This window comes from Micropterus salmoides, unplaced genomic scaffold (genome assembly GCF_014851395.1).
Source record: "Micropterus salmoides isolate LMB-PRFRI ecotype aquatic unplaced genomic scaffold, ASM1485139v1 Ms_hic_scaffold_19, whole genome shotgun sequence".
Classification (NCBI taxonomy): Eukaryota; Metazoa; Chordata; class Actinopteri; order Centrarchiformes; family Centrarchidae; genus Micropterus; species Micropterus salmoides.
The window spans coordinates 1,548,570-1,564,229 of record NW_024041039.1 but is presented as its reverse complement, the minus strand read 5'-3'; the positions used below and the strand labels follow the sequence as shown (position 1 = coordinate 1,564,229).

At 45.2% G+C, this 15,660-nt stretch overlaps 1 protein-coding gene and 1 pseudogene across 2 annotated transcripts; one reads left to right on the top strand and one right to left on the bottom strand.

The window, feature by feature from the left end:
- Window positions 1–2,358: 2,358 nt before the first annotated feature.
- The window catches only part of LOC119910778, a 97,154-nt pseudogene continuing 83,852 nt past the window's right edge, over window positions 2,359–15,660 (top strand).
- Window positions 7,403–9,404, bottom strand: LOC119910918. 2 transcript variants are annotated; one of them, XM_038729768.1, is made up of 3 exons: window positions 8,583–9,404; window positions 8,132–8,457; window positions 7,403–7,986 (listed from the first exon to the last, which is right to left on the bottom strand). In XM_038729768.1, exons 1-3 carry the CDS (start codon window positions 8,701–8,703, stop codon window positions 7,810–7,812), a joined length of 624 nt encoding a protein of 207 aa, XP_038585696.1. In that variant the 5' UTR covers window positions 8,704–9,404; the 3' UTR covers window positions 7,403–7,809. The 2 variants fall into 2 exon arrangements, with proteins under 2 accessions (XP_038585696.1, XP_038585697.1); XM_038729769.1 differs by having other exon boundaries at window positions 8,164–8,457.

Here is a 15,660-nt window from a genome sequence, read left to right as displayed (position 1 = left end):
TCTGTCTGGTGCAGCAATGATGATGCAGTGAATAGTGACGATTCTCTCCGACCAATCAGCAGCCTGCTGTGTTTTCACGTCACATTTTAGTATCGCCTCAGCTCGACTGGAACCTCGACGGAGGTGATACGAGAAAAAGTACCTGGTAGCAGGTACAGGTGCAGCTTTTCAACAGAGTGGAGTCGAGCTGGTACCGTGCGGTGGAGAAGGGGCTTTAAATTGTACAAAGTTTTGTTGAGGTTTTATAACACAATACTTTTTCTGACCTTATTGAACCTCGCCCTTGACAAAAAGACAAAGTGACACTGAAGCTGATAAAAACTAAACTAAAATGAAGCAGTTTCAAAAAAACAAAAACAAATTTAAACTGAACTTGAAAACAAAAAGTCAAAACAAAATAAAAACTATTGAAAAATGTAAAAACTTTAATAACCTTGACCTGATCGACTCTTACAAAGACAGAAACAGCTTCTTCTCAGATTTTAACTGTCCGTTTCCTTCTGAAACGCCAGGTGGCGCACAGCGGATGGATGGCGGAACACTTGGCGATAAAAGCGAGTGCCAGCAGATATTTTTGAGTTTCTGTTTCTCGGTTGGTTAAAATGTGGATCTTCTGCATCTTCGGCCCAAATTTGTGCCATCGGGGTCACCAGACGACGGTCAGGCCGGTGCTTTCTAACCATCAGTAAGTAAAAACTGCTTGAGTGACGAATCAGTAATGAGGCTAATGAGCTGTTCCTCACGGCTGCAGGTTACAGATCGCCCTGGGGAGGAAGAACAGCTGATTCAGGGTTAAATTAGAGACGCTGAAGCAGTAAGTGGTGAGTGTTTGTGTTCGTGGGTCTGAACACTACATTTATCTCACAGGCCGCTCGGGCAGAAATAGAGACGAAGGAGTGTAAAAATAGAGAAGCAGCGGCTGATCACGCCTCGCAGCTGCTGACACAGAAACAAACAGCCCGATCCAGATCAGGGTTAGTGGTCCAGTCTGCGGCCCGTCTGCGCGGCCTCACGCCGCCAAACCTCCCTTCAATTAAAAATTAATTTCCTGCTGACCTTTTTTCCGCCGCTGCTCATGTATAATTTCACAACTTTAATTAGCTGAACTGGTTCAGACAGACTGACTTTCAGACTTCAGCTGGTTTTAGTCTGCAACTTCCCCATAAAGCTCCCAGATCACCTGCACACAACAGGTGCCCCGAAAAAATATAGAATATCCTGAAAAACGTCCTTTCCTCCTGTAATTTAAGTCAATATATATATTATATATATATATATAGTTGAAGTTTCCACAGTCTGATTATTTGGGTCCTCTGCTGGCCCACTGAGTTTTATCAAAGCAGCGTGACTTTAGAGCACTTCATGCTTCACCTGCTGACAGGCTTTATGGAGATGCTGATTTCCTGTTCCAGCAGAACTTGGCACGGGACCAGAACCACCAGGAGCTGGTTTGCTGACCATGGTGTTCCTGTGCTTAAATGGCCAGCCAGCTCGCCAGACCTGAACCCCATAGAGAATCTATAAGCTTCAAGAGAAAGATGAGAGACCAACAACGCAGACAAGCTGAAGGCCGCCATCAAAGAACCTGGGCCTCCAGAACACCTGAGCAGGCTGGTTGCCACCGTGCAGTAATTCATGCAACAGGAGCCAAGTGCTGAGAGCATAAATTAATATTCTTCAGAACTTTTCAGAAGGTCGACATTTCTGTATTTTACATTATTTATTCTAATATTTTAAAACATGGATTTTAATTTCCATGAGCTGTAAGATGAATTTATCCAGATTAAAACACAAAAAAAGGCTTGAAATATGTGACTTTATGTGTAATGAATGTAGAAAATATGAAAGTTTTGAATTAAATTGGTGGGGAAGTTAAACTGATGATGTTGGATCACAAAACGTGGATCACATGTTCCCACAAAGAAAAAGTTGACGGGTTCGGAAACTTGTTCAGAACGCAGCTGGTTTCTGATCAGCCCAACAGGACTCATGTCCCTCCACAAGTCAGTGACCTCCACCGGCTCCCCGGGGCCTCCAGAATCCAATCCAAGTCCCCGATGCTGCACTCAGAGTGACTACTGGGTCTGCAACTCCATAATACAAGCTTACGTTCCTTCTGGGCCTCAGACCGTCAGGCTCAGGGAAAAGCAAGTCGTTAAATGAACGGCCCAGATTGACACACCCGGGCTTCTGTACTCTGTCTGCATGAGGCAGCTGCGCTGCAGCCGACACCGTTATACACTGTACTGAACTGTCTTTTATTTTCTCAGTTTGACCCATTTCAGTGAAGTTAAAGGAAGAATCTTGCACTCTGCTGCTTTCAGAGGAAACTGAAATGTATTTTTACCTCGTGGTCGTATGAAGCGCCTGTTTGTGATTGGCCGGCAGGTGGTTAGGATCTGTAGGTAACAGCTCTCCGTCACTGACCCAATCTCCCGCTTGTGTGTTGTTTTGTGCTGAAAGTCGCGTGACACACGCTGAACGTGTTGTTTCTGTGTTGTGGTCCGCAGCGCCCCCTACTGTGCGCATCGTGCACTCAGGTCAGACGTGTAACGTGGAGGAGGAGCGCTACAGCGAGAGAGTTTACACCATCAGAGAGGGCGAGACTCTGGAGCTGCAGTGTCTGGTGACAGGACACCCCCGACCTCAGGTAACAACATGCTGGGTACACTGGGAACTCTACTGGGTACTTATACTGGTTTCACAGGTCAAAATGTACAAAAACCGACTTGGTTTTGAAACGAAATAATCAAAGAACGAACCGCACACGGGTTATTTTCTCTTAGAGACTTTTGTTTCCAGCAGTTTAGACATTAACGGCTGTGTGATGTGTTATTTTGAGGGGACAGCAGATTTACACTGTTATACAAGCTGCTCACTACTTTACACTGGAGCAAAGGGTCATTTCTTCAGTGTTGAAGCATAAAGAGATATAGTCACATGTTGTGGGAGGGGTGCACTCACTTTGTGAGATACTGGATGTGTACATACACGACAAAATCAAGAATGTAGAAGCGACTGGAAATCAGGATCACTGTTAACCAGAGAAAGTTAATTTATAACCCCCCCCTGCCTGAAAAGGGGCGGGCCTTTATTTGAGAACTGACAAACAGAAACACACGTGACGTCTTCAGCGTCTTTGTAGCCGATTAAAACACCAGAGAAACATGATGGAGAGTGAAGCTGCAAAAGAGCAGGAAGTGAACACACACACACACACACACACACACACACACACACACACACACACACTCTTAATCCCTACTGACTCTGCAGAGCACATACAGTAATAAAACCTCCCATCATCCCCGGCGGCATGCTGTAAGTGCCAGAGCTCCCGCTGAGCTGAGCTGCTCCGACGCCTTAATGTTTCATAAGTGAGAGCAATTTCACAGAGAAGAAGAGGAAGAGGAGGAGGAAGAAGAAGAAGCAGAGGAGGAAGAGGAGGAGGAAGCAGAAGAGAGAGAAAAAAGAGGAAGAAAAGTAGAAGAAGAAGAAAAGGTGCGTTCGAGATGGCTACGGCTGACTTTCGCAGACTTGACAGTCTAACGTGACGTGAGCTACAGGCGTGCTATAAAAAGTCGGACACATTCTTCCTGCGTGAGCTCAGATCAGTGAGTCATCTTGCAACATTTGCAAAGTAAAATGTGCCGCCGGAGAAAAGCAACTGCAGCCGCTTTGCTCCTGCGAGCTTTTAATGTCACGTGACATGGCGAAAAGTCGGACACAATTTCTCACCAGCGTGCCTTACTGTAAGTCCAGCATGCATCAGGCGAAGTCAGCGCTGCGCAGCGCCGCGTGAACTCAAACGCACCCGAAGAAGAGGAAGAAGAGCTGCCGCCACCGTCTGGGAACGAGAAGAAGCAGACGGTAGAAGAAGAAGTGACAGCTGCCGTCGTCATTAACGTTATTAAGATTTAATATAAACAACTCCTTAAGTTCCTTTTTTGTTTCTTCCAGATTTAAGTTTCACTGTATGTTTTGTTCTTGTGCAAATAAACCTTTCGTTTGTTAAAAACCTTTCTTGTTGTTATTTTCCAGAAACACTTTAAATAAACGTGGACAGCTCGCTCTATCCATCCGAACCTGAACTTTACATGCTGCGTTTACTTCACTGTGTCGGAGAGAAAGTGGGACAAAATTAAGCTCAAAGTTAAAAATCCCCGTGTTTTAGAGTGGAACAGAAACGGCGTGAAACGTGATGGTCGGGGAGTTTGCCGCCGCTGATGTTTATTTCCCAGCAGCTCGTTAAAACCTCTGCTGCGGGCTGGAAGCTGCTGCTTAATTAACTGTCAATTAACTGAACGCTTAAATATCACCAGAGGAGGTTTAACCGCTCCTGAACACACACACTTTAAAACGGTTTTAACTTCAGTTCTCAGTCCCGTCTTGGTGGCCATCTTTGACCGAGTCATAAATATCAGAGCTTTCCAGTTGCTCATTACTCCGATGTTGGAAACTTGGATGAAACAGTGGAAACTCAGACTAGACTGACTTATTATTATAATAATAATATTATTAAAAAATTATTATTATTCTCATTGTTTGTTATTTTAGTAATTGTTCCTTTACTGTTTTATTTACTTTATTTTTAATATTTATTTGTATTTATTTATTCTTTTTTAACACACTTTTACTGTTTTTATTTATTCTTTTTTAACACACACACTTTTACTGTTTTTATTTATTTATTTTTATTTTTAATATTTATTATTTATTTATTCTTTTTTGACACACACACTTTTACTGTTTTTATTTATTTATTTTTTATATTTATTTTTATTTATTTATTCTTTTTTGACACACACTTTTACTGTTTTTATTTATTTATTTTTATTTTTAATATTTATTTTATTTTTTAACACACACTTTTACTGTTTTATTTATTTATTTTTATTTTTAATATTTATTTGTATTTATTTATTCTTTTTTGACACACACAATTTTACTGTTTTATTTACTTTATTTAATTTTGTAATTTATTTGTAGCTTTGACAATATTGTTTTACATTCAATGATTCCTCACGTACGAGGAACGAGTCCCGGTGTAACAGAAAACAGAGCTTTTAGAATAGAAATGTGGAAAATATCCAGTTCAGGTTAGATCAGCGTCTCTGTCCTCCACTCTTCTTCTTCTTCTTCTTCTCATGCTGCCCCTCCTCTTCCTCTCTCCATCATCATCATCATCATCTCTCTGTAGTCTCTCTGCTGTCAGAGTGTCCAGGCTATAAATAGAGCTGCTGCTGGCACACAGTCTGAATCCCACACACACTTTCTCTGCGTCACTGCAGAGCTCAGCTTCACCGCATCTTTTCTTACATCCCCTCTTCTTCTTTAACACCTCGCTCGCTCTCGCTCGCTCTCTCTCTGCATCCACACTACTACGTTTTTTGTAAATAGATCTCCGTCCACTCCAGCGTTTTAGCTGTGTGTCAGAATTGATCTCCGTCTCTATTAAAACAAAGACACATCACGTGACCGTTCACCTACAGATTTCTCTGCTGGAGCGACAGCGAGGTGGAACCGTTACTGAAAGCAAAGAGACGGTGGCGGCGGGAAACAGACTGGGAGGCGACGCAAAGCACAGTACAAAGTATTTTAATACCACCGGAGGCGCCGCCCCGGAGGTTAAAACCAGACAGTGAAGTCTGAAATGGTTTGCACTGGTCAGACTTGACCGTCTCGGTCCGGACGGGAGGAAACATCGCAGAAAGTGTCAAAGTCCTTACAGGCAAATCCCGCCACTCGGCCGCCATCTTGGCAACGGTATTATAACATGACCAGGCTCCTGTCTGAAAGAATGGGCAGAGAGCCAGAGCTGCACTTTCACGGGTCACCAGGACATAAAATCTGAAAAAATAGCTGAAAAACTTTGATGACTTTGCCCCAAAATAAGGTCTAAAAAGCGTTTTTCCCGACCGGTTTTACTTCTACCAGGCATGCGCAGTAGAAGTAAAACAGACTCTTACATCAGTGGAGCCGCACGATTGGCTGAAATATGTTTCCCGCATTGGCTGTTAAAAGCAGACGATTGGCTTTGTAGCGGGAGGGGCGGGATAACCGCCATCTTTGCCGTCACGGGCTGTGGGAGCGTGGATGGAGCCTCTCGCTCTCGTTGACATCACGTCATTAACAATAAAGTTTTAACATTCAGGCCCTGTCTACGCAAAACCGTGACAGAAACGCAGCACCAGGTCACCGAATTTTTTCCAAGCCGTTATATGGCGGGCCAGAGCAAAGTCAAACCGTACGAAATCGTGCACGCGTTTAGCTCAGTCGTGACTCTGCGGGTAGATAGCGAGATCGATTCCATCTTTTCTCCCTTGTTAAACAAATTGAATCAAAGGACACTTTTGCACATGCTCACAATAAAGCATGCGCTGCAGCGTGTGTGCGGCGTTTGATCCGCATTCATAAACCTGTGGAGGCTTATTTTCATTTCCCTGAGGAGATTGAGGGGAATCAAATGACACGTTTACCGAAGGCGTTTTCAATGTGCTTCAGAACTCTTCAAAGTAAAAGCTCTTAATAAACTTGACATAAAGCATTTCTGCAAAAGACGTTCTTGCGTTTTTATTTTAGAAGCACAATCACTTTTTTCGACACCAGTCGCTAGAGCGAGTGCGCAGCCGTTATCCGCTGTGTTTGATGTCAGATTGTGCACCGCTGCCTGCTTTGTTTACGATTTCCTTCGGCTCCGATTGGCCAACGTGGCTTTAAGGTTAGGGTCGTATCGCCGACCTTGGCTTTTCATGTAGTAAGACATTTTTTTAAACGCAAGGAGTAAAAACTCTGTTATGATAATAACACCCGTCCACCTGTGTGGACGAGAAAATGGTTTTAGTCTGAAAGCGAGGGTTGGAGATCGAGAACCGGTTCCAAGGTGGAACCAAATTTCCTACAGCGTGGAGGTGATAAGACCCGTGCGTTTGGATTCTGCTTATCGGTTCCTAACTTGTTGCATATTTCAGCTCCTGACTGAGCTGCAGTGAGAATTTTACAGTCCATAAAATCTCTCTTACCTGCCAGCAGCTGCTCGACATCAGTGCTGCATCCTTAAAAGCCGGTCTGATATTTTCTCTTCCTCGTCTTCTTCCGTCTCTTCACCGAGTTTGCTTCTTCCAAAGAACAATAATCACTTGTTGCTGCTTCTAACAGCTTGCAGAACAGTGATTTAACGCCGTTGTCGCGATCAAAATGTTTGCGTCGGAGTGGTAACAACAGATCAGCCTGTAGCACATCAGTGCAGCGTCAAAATGATATGATGATATTTTAAGATAAAATTACCACATAATGATGCTTTAAGTTGTGGCGTTTTGAGCTCTCAGGGCCACCGTACCGCCGTTGGTCACTGCAGTCTAACACAGCGGGCCTGTAATAAATCAGTAAATGTAGAGCTGCGATCAGTAAATCAGATTTATTTGGTTCTGGACTGTTGGTTGAATAAAACAAGCTCGGCCGCAGGGCATTTCCTGTCAGTTTATAGATGAAATAAATAAATAATCATTAGCTGCAGCGCTGCCTGTGCAGAGTGATCAGACACTTCAACACAATGAACGTTCTGTTATAGTGAGGGAGGATTTTTTCCGAACACACATTCACACCTGCGTCTCTAGTGACAGTGAACGCAGCACATTAGCTCCTGGTGTTAATTAGTCTGCCTGTTTCAGGTGGGACTGAATGACAGAAACACACAGAGGGAAGCTGTCAGCTCACCTGCGCTTTGTACTTTCTTCCTGTTGGACTAGTCGGTAATGTTGCTCTGTCTTGAGCAAGAAATAATCGATTTCTATACATTTTCCCTCTTGTTTAATGGCGTACAGAGTAATTATTATAAACAACGGTCCTGTTTCCATCCAGATGTGCCCGGACTTTACAATCAGGAACGGTGCATCGCTCACGGCGACGTTCACAGTGTTGCTGCCGAGTGCACAAGATCAGAGAACGCCGGCGAACGGGTCTTCTGTCTGTGCGTGAGGTGACTCCCTTAAAGAAAGAGAAGAGGACACTTTATAAACTTTGTGAAACGCTAAATCCTTATTTGTTCCCTTTTGTAAATTCGACTAATGTAACACACAAAGTTATGTGTTTGTATAAAACAGTGTTAGTTTGTCCTGGCGTGTTGCAGTACCGGCGTGTTGCAGTACCGGCGGGTTGCAGTACCGGCGTGTTGCAGTACCGGCGCGTTGCAGTACCGGCGCGTTGCAGTACCGGCGGGTTGCAGTACCGGCGCGTTGCAGTACCGGCGGGTTGCAGTACCGGCGCGTTGCAGTACCGGCGGGTTGCAGTACCGGCGGGTTGCAGTACCGGCGGGTTGCAGTACCGGCGTGTTGCAGTACCGGCGGGTTGCAGTACCGGCGGGTTGCAGTACCGGCATGTTGCAGTACCGGCGGGTTGCAGTACCGGCATGTTGCAGTACCGGCGGGTTGCAGTACCGGCATGTAAGCTCCTCTCTCACTGGGTAAATGATATGTCTTGTTTCTCGCACCACACACTCAGTTATTTCTGACATGTTTGGTCCATGACAGGATTCGATTTCAGTGGAACTTCATGTTGCTGCAGCAGAAACGTTAACTTCTTACCATTCCTGTAAAACGCCAATCCCAGGCAAGCCAACAGTAAACTGAATGCAGCCCTTGAACCAGTTGGAGAATCTGAAAGAGAACAGAACTGCAGAACACTGCAGTGTCTAACAGTCAGCATCACTGCAAGTGATGAGTGCAAGTTTGAACAGACTTAAAGCAATACATATTTCATTTCCGCACCTGCATGCCATGAGCTGGAAAACACTGTGGGGCCACAGCGGAAAGCCTCACCTAGTCCAACTTTTAATTTTAGAGCAATACCATTTACACAGGTTTTGATAAGGGTAGGTCTGAGCTACAGGAAGCGCCAGTCATCGGCACAGTTGGCTCGGCCTGCCCAGGAAATAACAGGGGCCGGCCCTTCCTTACAGCGCGGGCTCTCATTGGCTGTTGGAGGCTGTGAAAGGGACATGTGAGCGCCTATTGGGTCGGATTTGGTGTCAGAGTTCCAAACTGGAGTTATTCCGGTTATAATGACCTATCAGGTGCGCCTACCTGCAGCCGTCTCTGAGGATTTCCTGATGGAATAATGTGTTTCGGACTAAATGTTTTACTAGATTGGATCGTCTGGACCTTTGACAGCGTAACAAGACCGTTTCTGTTGGAATATAATCCATCGGTGGATGAAGTTACTGTGAGGCTTCGTCGGTGAGTCGCTTTCGCTTGTTCCCGGCTGGTCTGACGGAGGCGCTGATTGGACGCGCTGTGGTGACTGTATCTTGAAACGGTTTGCATTGGTCGGATCACGAGGATTTCACAGCGACCTGCGCTGCACGTTTACCGCCAGACTGAAACTTGACACCAGACTGATTTTTAGCCATTTGTCAATTAATTCATAATCTTCCACGTCGTCGATGCATCTAAGGATTGATTGTTTGTCCCTAATGAGCACACAGCTGCTACGTTAACGTCATACTGTTTGATCCACCGTTTAGTTTCGCCAACTGCTGGAAAAGCGAGCCGACCTCTCCCTGTACCAGGACCTGCTCTCTGTCCCCCACACCAGACTCCAGAACCTTCAGCGTCACAGCCCCCCACCCGTCTGGACCTCATCCCCCCCAGAGATCCGAAATGCTCCCAACAACCCAGCTCTTTAGCAAGAAATTCACTCCTGAATGACTTTATGTTGTTCTGTAACTACGTGTAAAGCCTCCTTGGGTCCCGTGAAAGGCGCTAAAAATATTTATTTATTTATGTAACGTTAAATTATTAACAGAGTAATATTCATTAGCTCAGCTGTATGTCGTCAGTACTAACCTACATACTTGTCCAGGGTTGAGAACATCGGGGACGAGCTCAGACTGAACTGGTGTGCAGCTCTGTCCTGTTCACAGACTCAACATCCTGATTATTAGATTTCAGTTTGCAGAGTCTGACAGCTGGTTGTTGAAGAAATGAGCTTAATGAACTCAATTAGGGACACAAACTAGTCCTTTTAAGCTAATTAGGAGAAGTTTCTTTAGGGTTTTAATGCTCAAATTAAATGCTTAGTAATAATCCAGAGAAGCTGTATAGAAAAAATGATGCCTCGATAATCGTTTTATAATCAAATCGTGAGGCGCCCAGAGATTCCCTCCCCTAGTGCGCAATACTGAAGGCTGCCGCCAGGACCAGAGAGCCCGCAAAACAGTTTTGTTGCTCCCTTGAGGTGGTTTTTGTGGAAAAAGAGTAAAGGCGCTAAATGGGAGCTGGAAAGATGTCTATGAAGATTCTCAGTCATCCAGGTCATAGTAACAGGAGCTGGAAACACTTTTTCTGAATAAGTTCTGACGTAGCGAACTCGTAACTCACGTCTGATCAGCTGTTTCTGCTGTCGGCGTCTCGCCCGGTTGTGCAGAGTTCTGGACGCCTGCTGAGAATTTCCTGCAGCTCGCGGCCGGTGACGCTCATTTGTGACGGAAACGCACAGATTTCACAGTTTCTATATTTGTTCTTTTTTGGCACAGGCCTAAAACAACCTCGAGCTTAATTTAAAAGCTGGCAGCTTGATAAGAGGCCTTGTGTAATATTGTGATTAATAATCTAAATAGACGTTATTGGTTTTTGATCAAAAGTAATGCGATCATAACAAACACACGTGTGCAGCTGTCCTTATCTACACTGAATTACACATCTAACATTATGTTGCTTTAAATAAACATCTCCGCCACTTTGACAACACATTGCGTTGTTTATTTCATTCTTAGAAAACAAAGCAAGTACAGAAACGTGGTGCAACAACAACACAGGAACTGTTTCCAGGGGCCCTGAAAGGTGCTTGTTGTCGCTGTGGTTTGTGACTCGTGAAGTTGTCGCAGTGTTTTGTCTCTTTTATATGTGAGCGTACGAGAGCTCAACACAGATACAGTGGCGTCGTGTTAATTAGACGCCGTGCGGAGAGCGTCGTCACACGGATCCAGGGTCTGTGCACGGAGACTATTTTTAGCTCTGTAATCGTCAGGTCGCTGGTTTTGGGGCTGTTAACCGTCTGCCTGCACAGACGGATAAAGAGTCAGCCTCGCTCCAGCTGGCAGCGGGGCGACCGACATGTGGGAGGACTGTACCATGGGAGAGAGAGAGGGGGGGGAGGGCAGGTGGGAGAGAGAGAATCAGGGCAGGAAAAATGCTGATGGAGGCGAGACTGCAGGTTTGGTTTCAGAACAAAGTTTGAAGGCTGTGAAAACGTCTCTGTGCTTCCTGTAAGTCTGTTATTTAATCTACTGAAAATCACATTTCACATTAACTTTCATGGAGATGGATTTTCACCTCGTCGTTGCTGCTGCTGCTGCTGTTGTCATGTTTTGTCTAGTTTTATTGCTACTGTGGCAAATTGAATTGCCCCTTAGGGACAAATAAAGACTGAAACTACACATTAAGTCCACGGATCAATAAGGATTTTTCTAAAAAAATATACAGACGAGGGCACAGAGGGTTTTCCTTTCAGGGCTCTGACCCAGTAACCTCCACCAGCCAGAGCGTTAGGGCAGCCTGCACGTAGCCTGAGAGGCGAAACCCAGGGCGGGAAAAGTTCACAAACTGAAAACAGAGGAAGACTAAAGTTTGAGGGCTGGAGGTCTACTAACATCTGGACATAAGAAGCAGATGGTAACAAGAAACGACACCGATAACAAGCGTCTAACATCTAAAACATGTCAATATTTATTTATTTGTGCTGCCTTTTCAGTTGTTTACAGTCCGCTCCAGATTAATGATTAATCAGTAATTAAAAACAAAAATCCCTGGTTGTTTTCTATCTGAGAGAGAGGGGGAGGGAGACAGATGGAGGAGGAGGAGGATGATGATGGAGGAGAGAGGAAGGGACAGCTGGTGGGAGGGGCGGATGGAAAACTGACCAACAGATGCAGAACGAGGACAAATCTGGACCACACACACAGACAGACGCTGCCTCTGGGCTCGGTACTGAACCCAGAGTCTGGCTCAGAAACAGGAAATTGTTCAGTTCACTCAGATAAGAATTAAAACCTGAAAATCAGGATGACTCACCTCTTGAAACTGGTCAAAACCAGTTTAGACCAGTTTAAACTAAGACCTGTCCAAATCGGTTTAAACTTTTCTAAACCAAATCCGTTTAGTGGTCCAAACCAAACCCGTTCAAAACAGTGTAAACTTATCTACACTCCAAACCAGTTCAAACTGGTCCAAACCAAACCCGTTCAAAACAGTGTAAACTTATCTACACTCCAAACCAGTTCAAACTGGTCCAAACCAAACCAGTTCAAAACAGTGTAAACTTATCTACACTCCAAACCAGTTCAGACTGGTCCAAACCAAACCAGTTCAAAACAGTGTAAACTTATCTACACTCCAGACCAGTTCAACTCCAAACCAGTTCAAAACAGTGTAAACTTATCTACACTCCAAACCAGTTCAGACTGGTCCAAACCAAACCAGTTCAAAACAGTGTAAACTTATCTACACTCCAAACCAGTTCAAACTGGTCCAAACCAAACCCGTTCAAAACAGTGTAAACTTATCTACACTCCAAACCAGTTCAAACTGGTCCAAACCAAACCAGTTCAAAACAGTGTAAACTTATCTACACTCCAAACCAGTTCAGACTGGTCCAAACCAAACCAGTTCAAAACAGTGTAAACTTATCTACACTCCAGACCAGTTCAACTCCAAACCAGTTCAAAACAGTGTAAACTTATCTACACTCCAAACCAGTTCAGACTGGTCCAAACCAAACCAGTTCAAAACAGTGTAAACTTATCTACACTCCAGACCAGTTCAACTCCAAACCAGTTCAAAACAGTGTAAACTTATCTACACTCCAAACCAGTTCAAACTGGTCCAAACCAAACCCGTTCAAAACAGTGTAAACTTATCTACACTCCAAACCAGTTCAAACTGGTCCAAACCAAACCCGTTCAAAACAGTGTAAACTTATCTACACTCCAAACCAGTTCAAACTGGTCCAAACCAAACCCGTTCAAAACAGTGTAAACTTATCTACACTCCAAACCAGTTCAGACTGGTCCAAACCAAACCAGTTCAAAACAGTGTAAACTTATCTACACTCCAGACCAGTTCAACTCCAAACCAGTTCAAAACAGTGTAAACTTATCTACACTCCAAACCAGTTCAAACTGGTCCAAACCAAACCAGTTCAAAACAGTGTAAACTTATCTACACTCCAAACCAGTTCAAACTGGTCCAAACCAAACCAGTTCAAACTGGTCTAAACCAAACTAGTTCAAAACAGTGTAAACTTATCTACACTCCAAACCAGTTCAAACTGGTCCACACCAAACCAGTTCAAAACAGTGTAAACTTATCTACACTCCAAACCAGTTCAAACTGGTCCAAACCAAACCAGTTAAAACTGGTCCAAACCAAACCAGTTCAAACTGGTCCAAACCAAACCAGTTCAAACTGGTCTAAACCAAACCAGTTCAAAACAGTGTAAACTTATCTACACTCCAAACCAGTTAAAACTGGTCCAAACCAAACCAGTTCAAAACAGTGTAAACTTATCTACACTCCAAACCAGTTAAAACTGGTCCAAACCAAACCAGTTCAAAACAGTGTAAACTTATCTACACTCCAAACCAGTTCAAACTGGTCCAAACCAAACCAGTTCAAACTGGTCCAAATCAAACCAGTTCAAACTGGTCCAAATCAAATCAGTTCAAACTGGTCTAAACCAAACCAGTTCAAACTGGTCCAAATCAAACCAGTTCAAACTGGTCCAAATCAAATCAGTTCAAACTGGTCTAAACCAAACCAGTTCAAACTGGTCCACACCAAACCAGTTCAAACTGGTCCAAATCAAACCAGTTCAAACTGGTCCAAATCAAATCAGTTCAAACTGGTCTAAACCAAACCAGTTTAAACTGGTCCAAATCAAACCAGTTCAAACTGGTCCAAACCAGTTTACACATTTTAATCTAAGACATGTCCAAACCAGTTTAAAGTGGTCAGTCTGCTGTGTATAATAACCCCCCCCCCCCCCCCCCCCCAAATCTCTGTGCAGATCCGTTGGACGAAGACGGTGGGCGGAGCCTCGGACCGTCAGGGCGACTCCTTGCTGCTCAACGAAACTCTGAAGATCGATAACATCAGCCGCCACCAGGGGGGCGCTACTACTGCAAGGCAGACAACGGACTGGGATCCCCCGCCATCCGGTCCATACGGGTCGACGTCTACTGTAAGAATACACACACACACACACACACACACACACACACACCGGTTTTCCTCCCACTTTAGTTTCCTGCAGCGATCCTGAGCTGTCAGATTAAATCCTCCTCCGGACACGTCTCCTCGCCACATGTGACAAACACTGTGCGTCGGTGTTTGCGGCTGATTGTTGGCGACCTGCATGTGTGGAAACGAGGCGTCGAGCTGTGATTCTCCCCCCCGCAGCTGTGCTGGCTGAAGATCTGTCGCAGTAAAACACGAGTCGGGATGTTTCTCTCTGCTCACCTTCATGTTCGGATGCTGACGGTCCCAGTAATCCCAGTACAGAAACGTCCTCGGGGTGTTTTTATATCCCTCGTGTGTGTCGCCTGAAAAGTTTCCTCCAAAGTAACAGAAAGCAGGAGGAAGTGACACGAGCAGACCGCGAGCGTTGTTGTGTAACAGCCAGAATGTCCTGGAGCGTGTTTCTTACTGGGATTACAGGGATTTAAGTGGTACCTGAACGCATCGCGGCTGAGTGCTTCCTTCAGGGCACGGAGGCTTTTACACAACATTTCCTCCCTCTCCATCAAACTGCAGCAGGAAACAGAATAAATCATTAACTCACCGCCACGCCCTGACCTGCAGCCCGTACAGACGCACTCGCAGTGCATTATGGGAGTTACCAGCGGGCGGGAGCAGATTGTTTTGGCTTCTGTTTACGTGCAGCGGCTGTTTTCGGGCCCTGATGTGTTCAATGTGCAGGTCTGAGTTTGTCTTCGCTCTGTGGGAAGTAGATTAGCGACCATTAGCCTCTCTGCTGGCGGCGGCTTCTTAACCGGACTCATTACCGCGCCGGAGCCTCATTGCTTCTGCCGCCGTCAGCTGATCGGGCAGCTCGCTGTGTTTCCAGCCAATTAAAAAGCCTCTGGCTCAGCAGTAATTACCCCCACTGCAGGAAAAGTGACCCACTGTTTGGAAAATACAGAAACTGTAAATTCAGACGCTGCAGGAGGAGACAAACATCACCTGGCCTCGCCTTCAGCTGACAGGAAGTTACTTCACAGAGAGTTCATGATTGTGTACTCGCTCATCTTTCCCCCCTTTATCTCTCCTCCTCCTCCTCCTCCTCCTCAGACCTGGACGACCCGGTGATAACGGTGCATCAGAGCGTCGGCGAGGCGAAGGAGCACTTCTACTTTGAGAGGACGGTGTTTCTCCGCTGCGTCGCCAACTCCAACCCACCCGTTCACTACACCTGGAGGAGAGGCCGGGAGGCGCTGACGCAAGGCTCCGACTCCGGGGTGGAGATCTACGAACCGTTTTTCACCCAGGTGAAGAAACACACCTCCCAGTTTCTTATTATTATGAACCCAGGGCCTGTTTTCATCAAGTGTCACAGCCGAGCTTTTTATATAAATAAACAGTTTAATGGTCAGAACCCTCGGGGCAG

What these genes read in the sequence shown, in the direction of transcription:
- LOC119910918 (XM_038729768.1), bottom strand. Translation starts at nt 8,703, where the DNA reads ATGCTGACTGTTAGACACTGCAGTGTTCTGCAGTTCTGTTCTCTTTCA. An exon ending in ATTGGCGTTTTACAGGAATG is followed by an intron (nt 8,458 to 8,582) that starts GTAAGAAGTTAA and finishes TCATTTACCCAG; the next exon opens with TGAGAGAGGAGCTTACATGC. An exon ending in GCCGGTACTGCAACACGCCG is followed by an intron (nt 7,987 to 8,131) that starts GTACTGCAACAC and finishes TCTTTCTTTAAG; the next exon opens with GGAGTCACCTCACGCACAGA.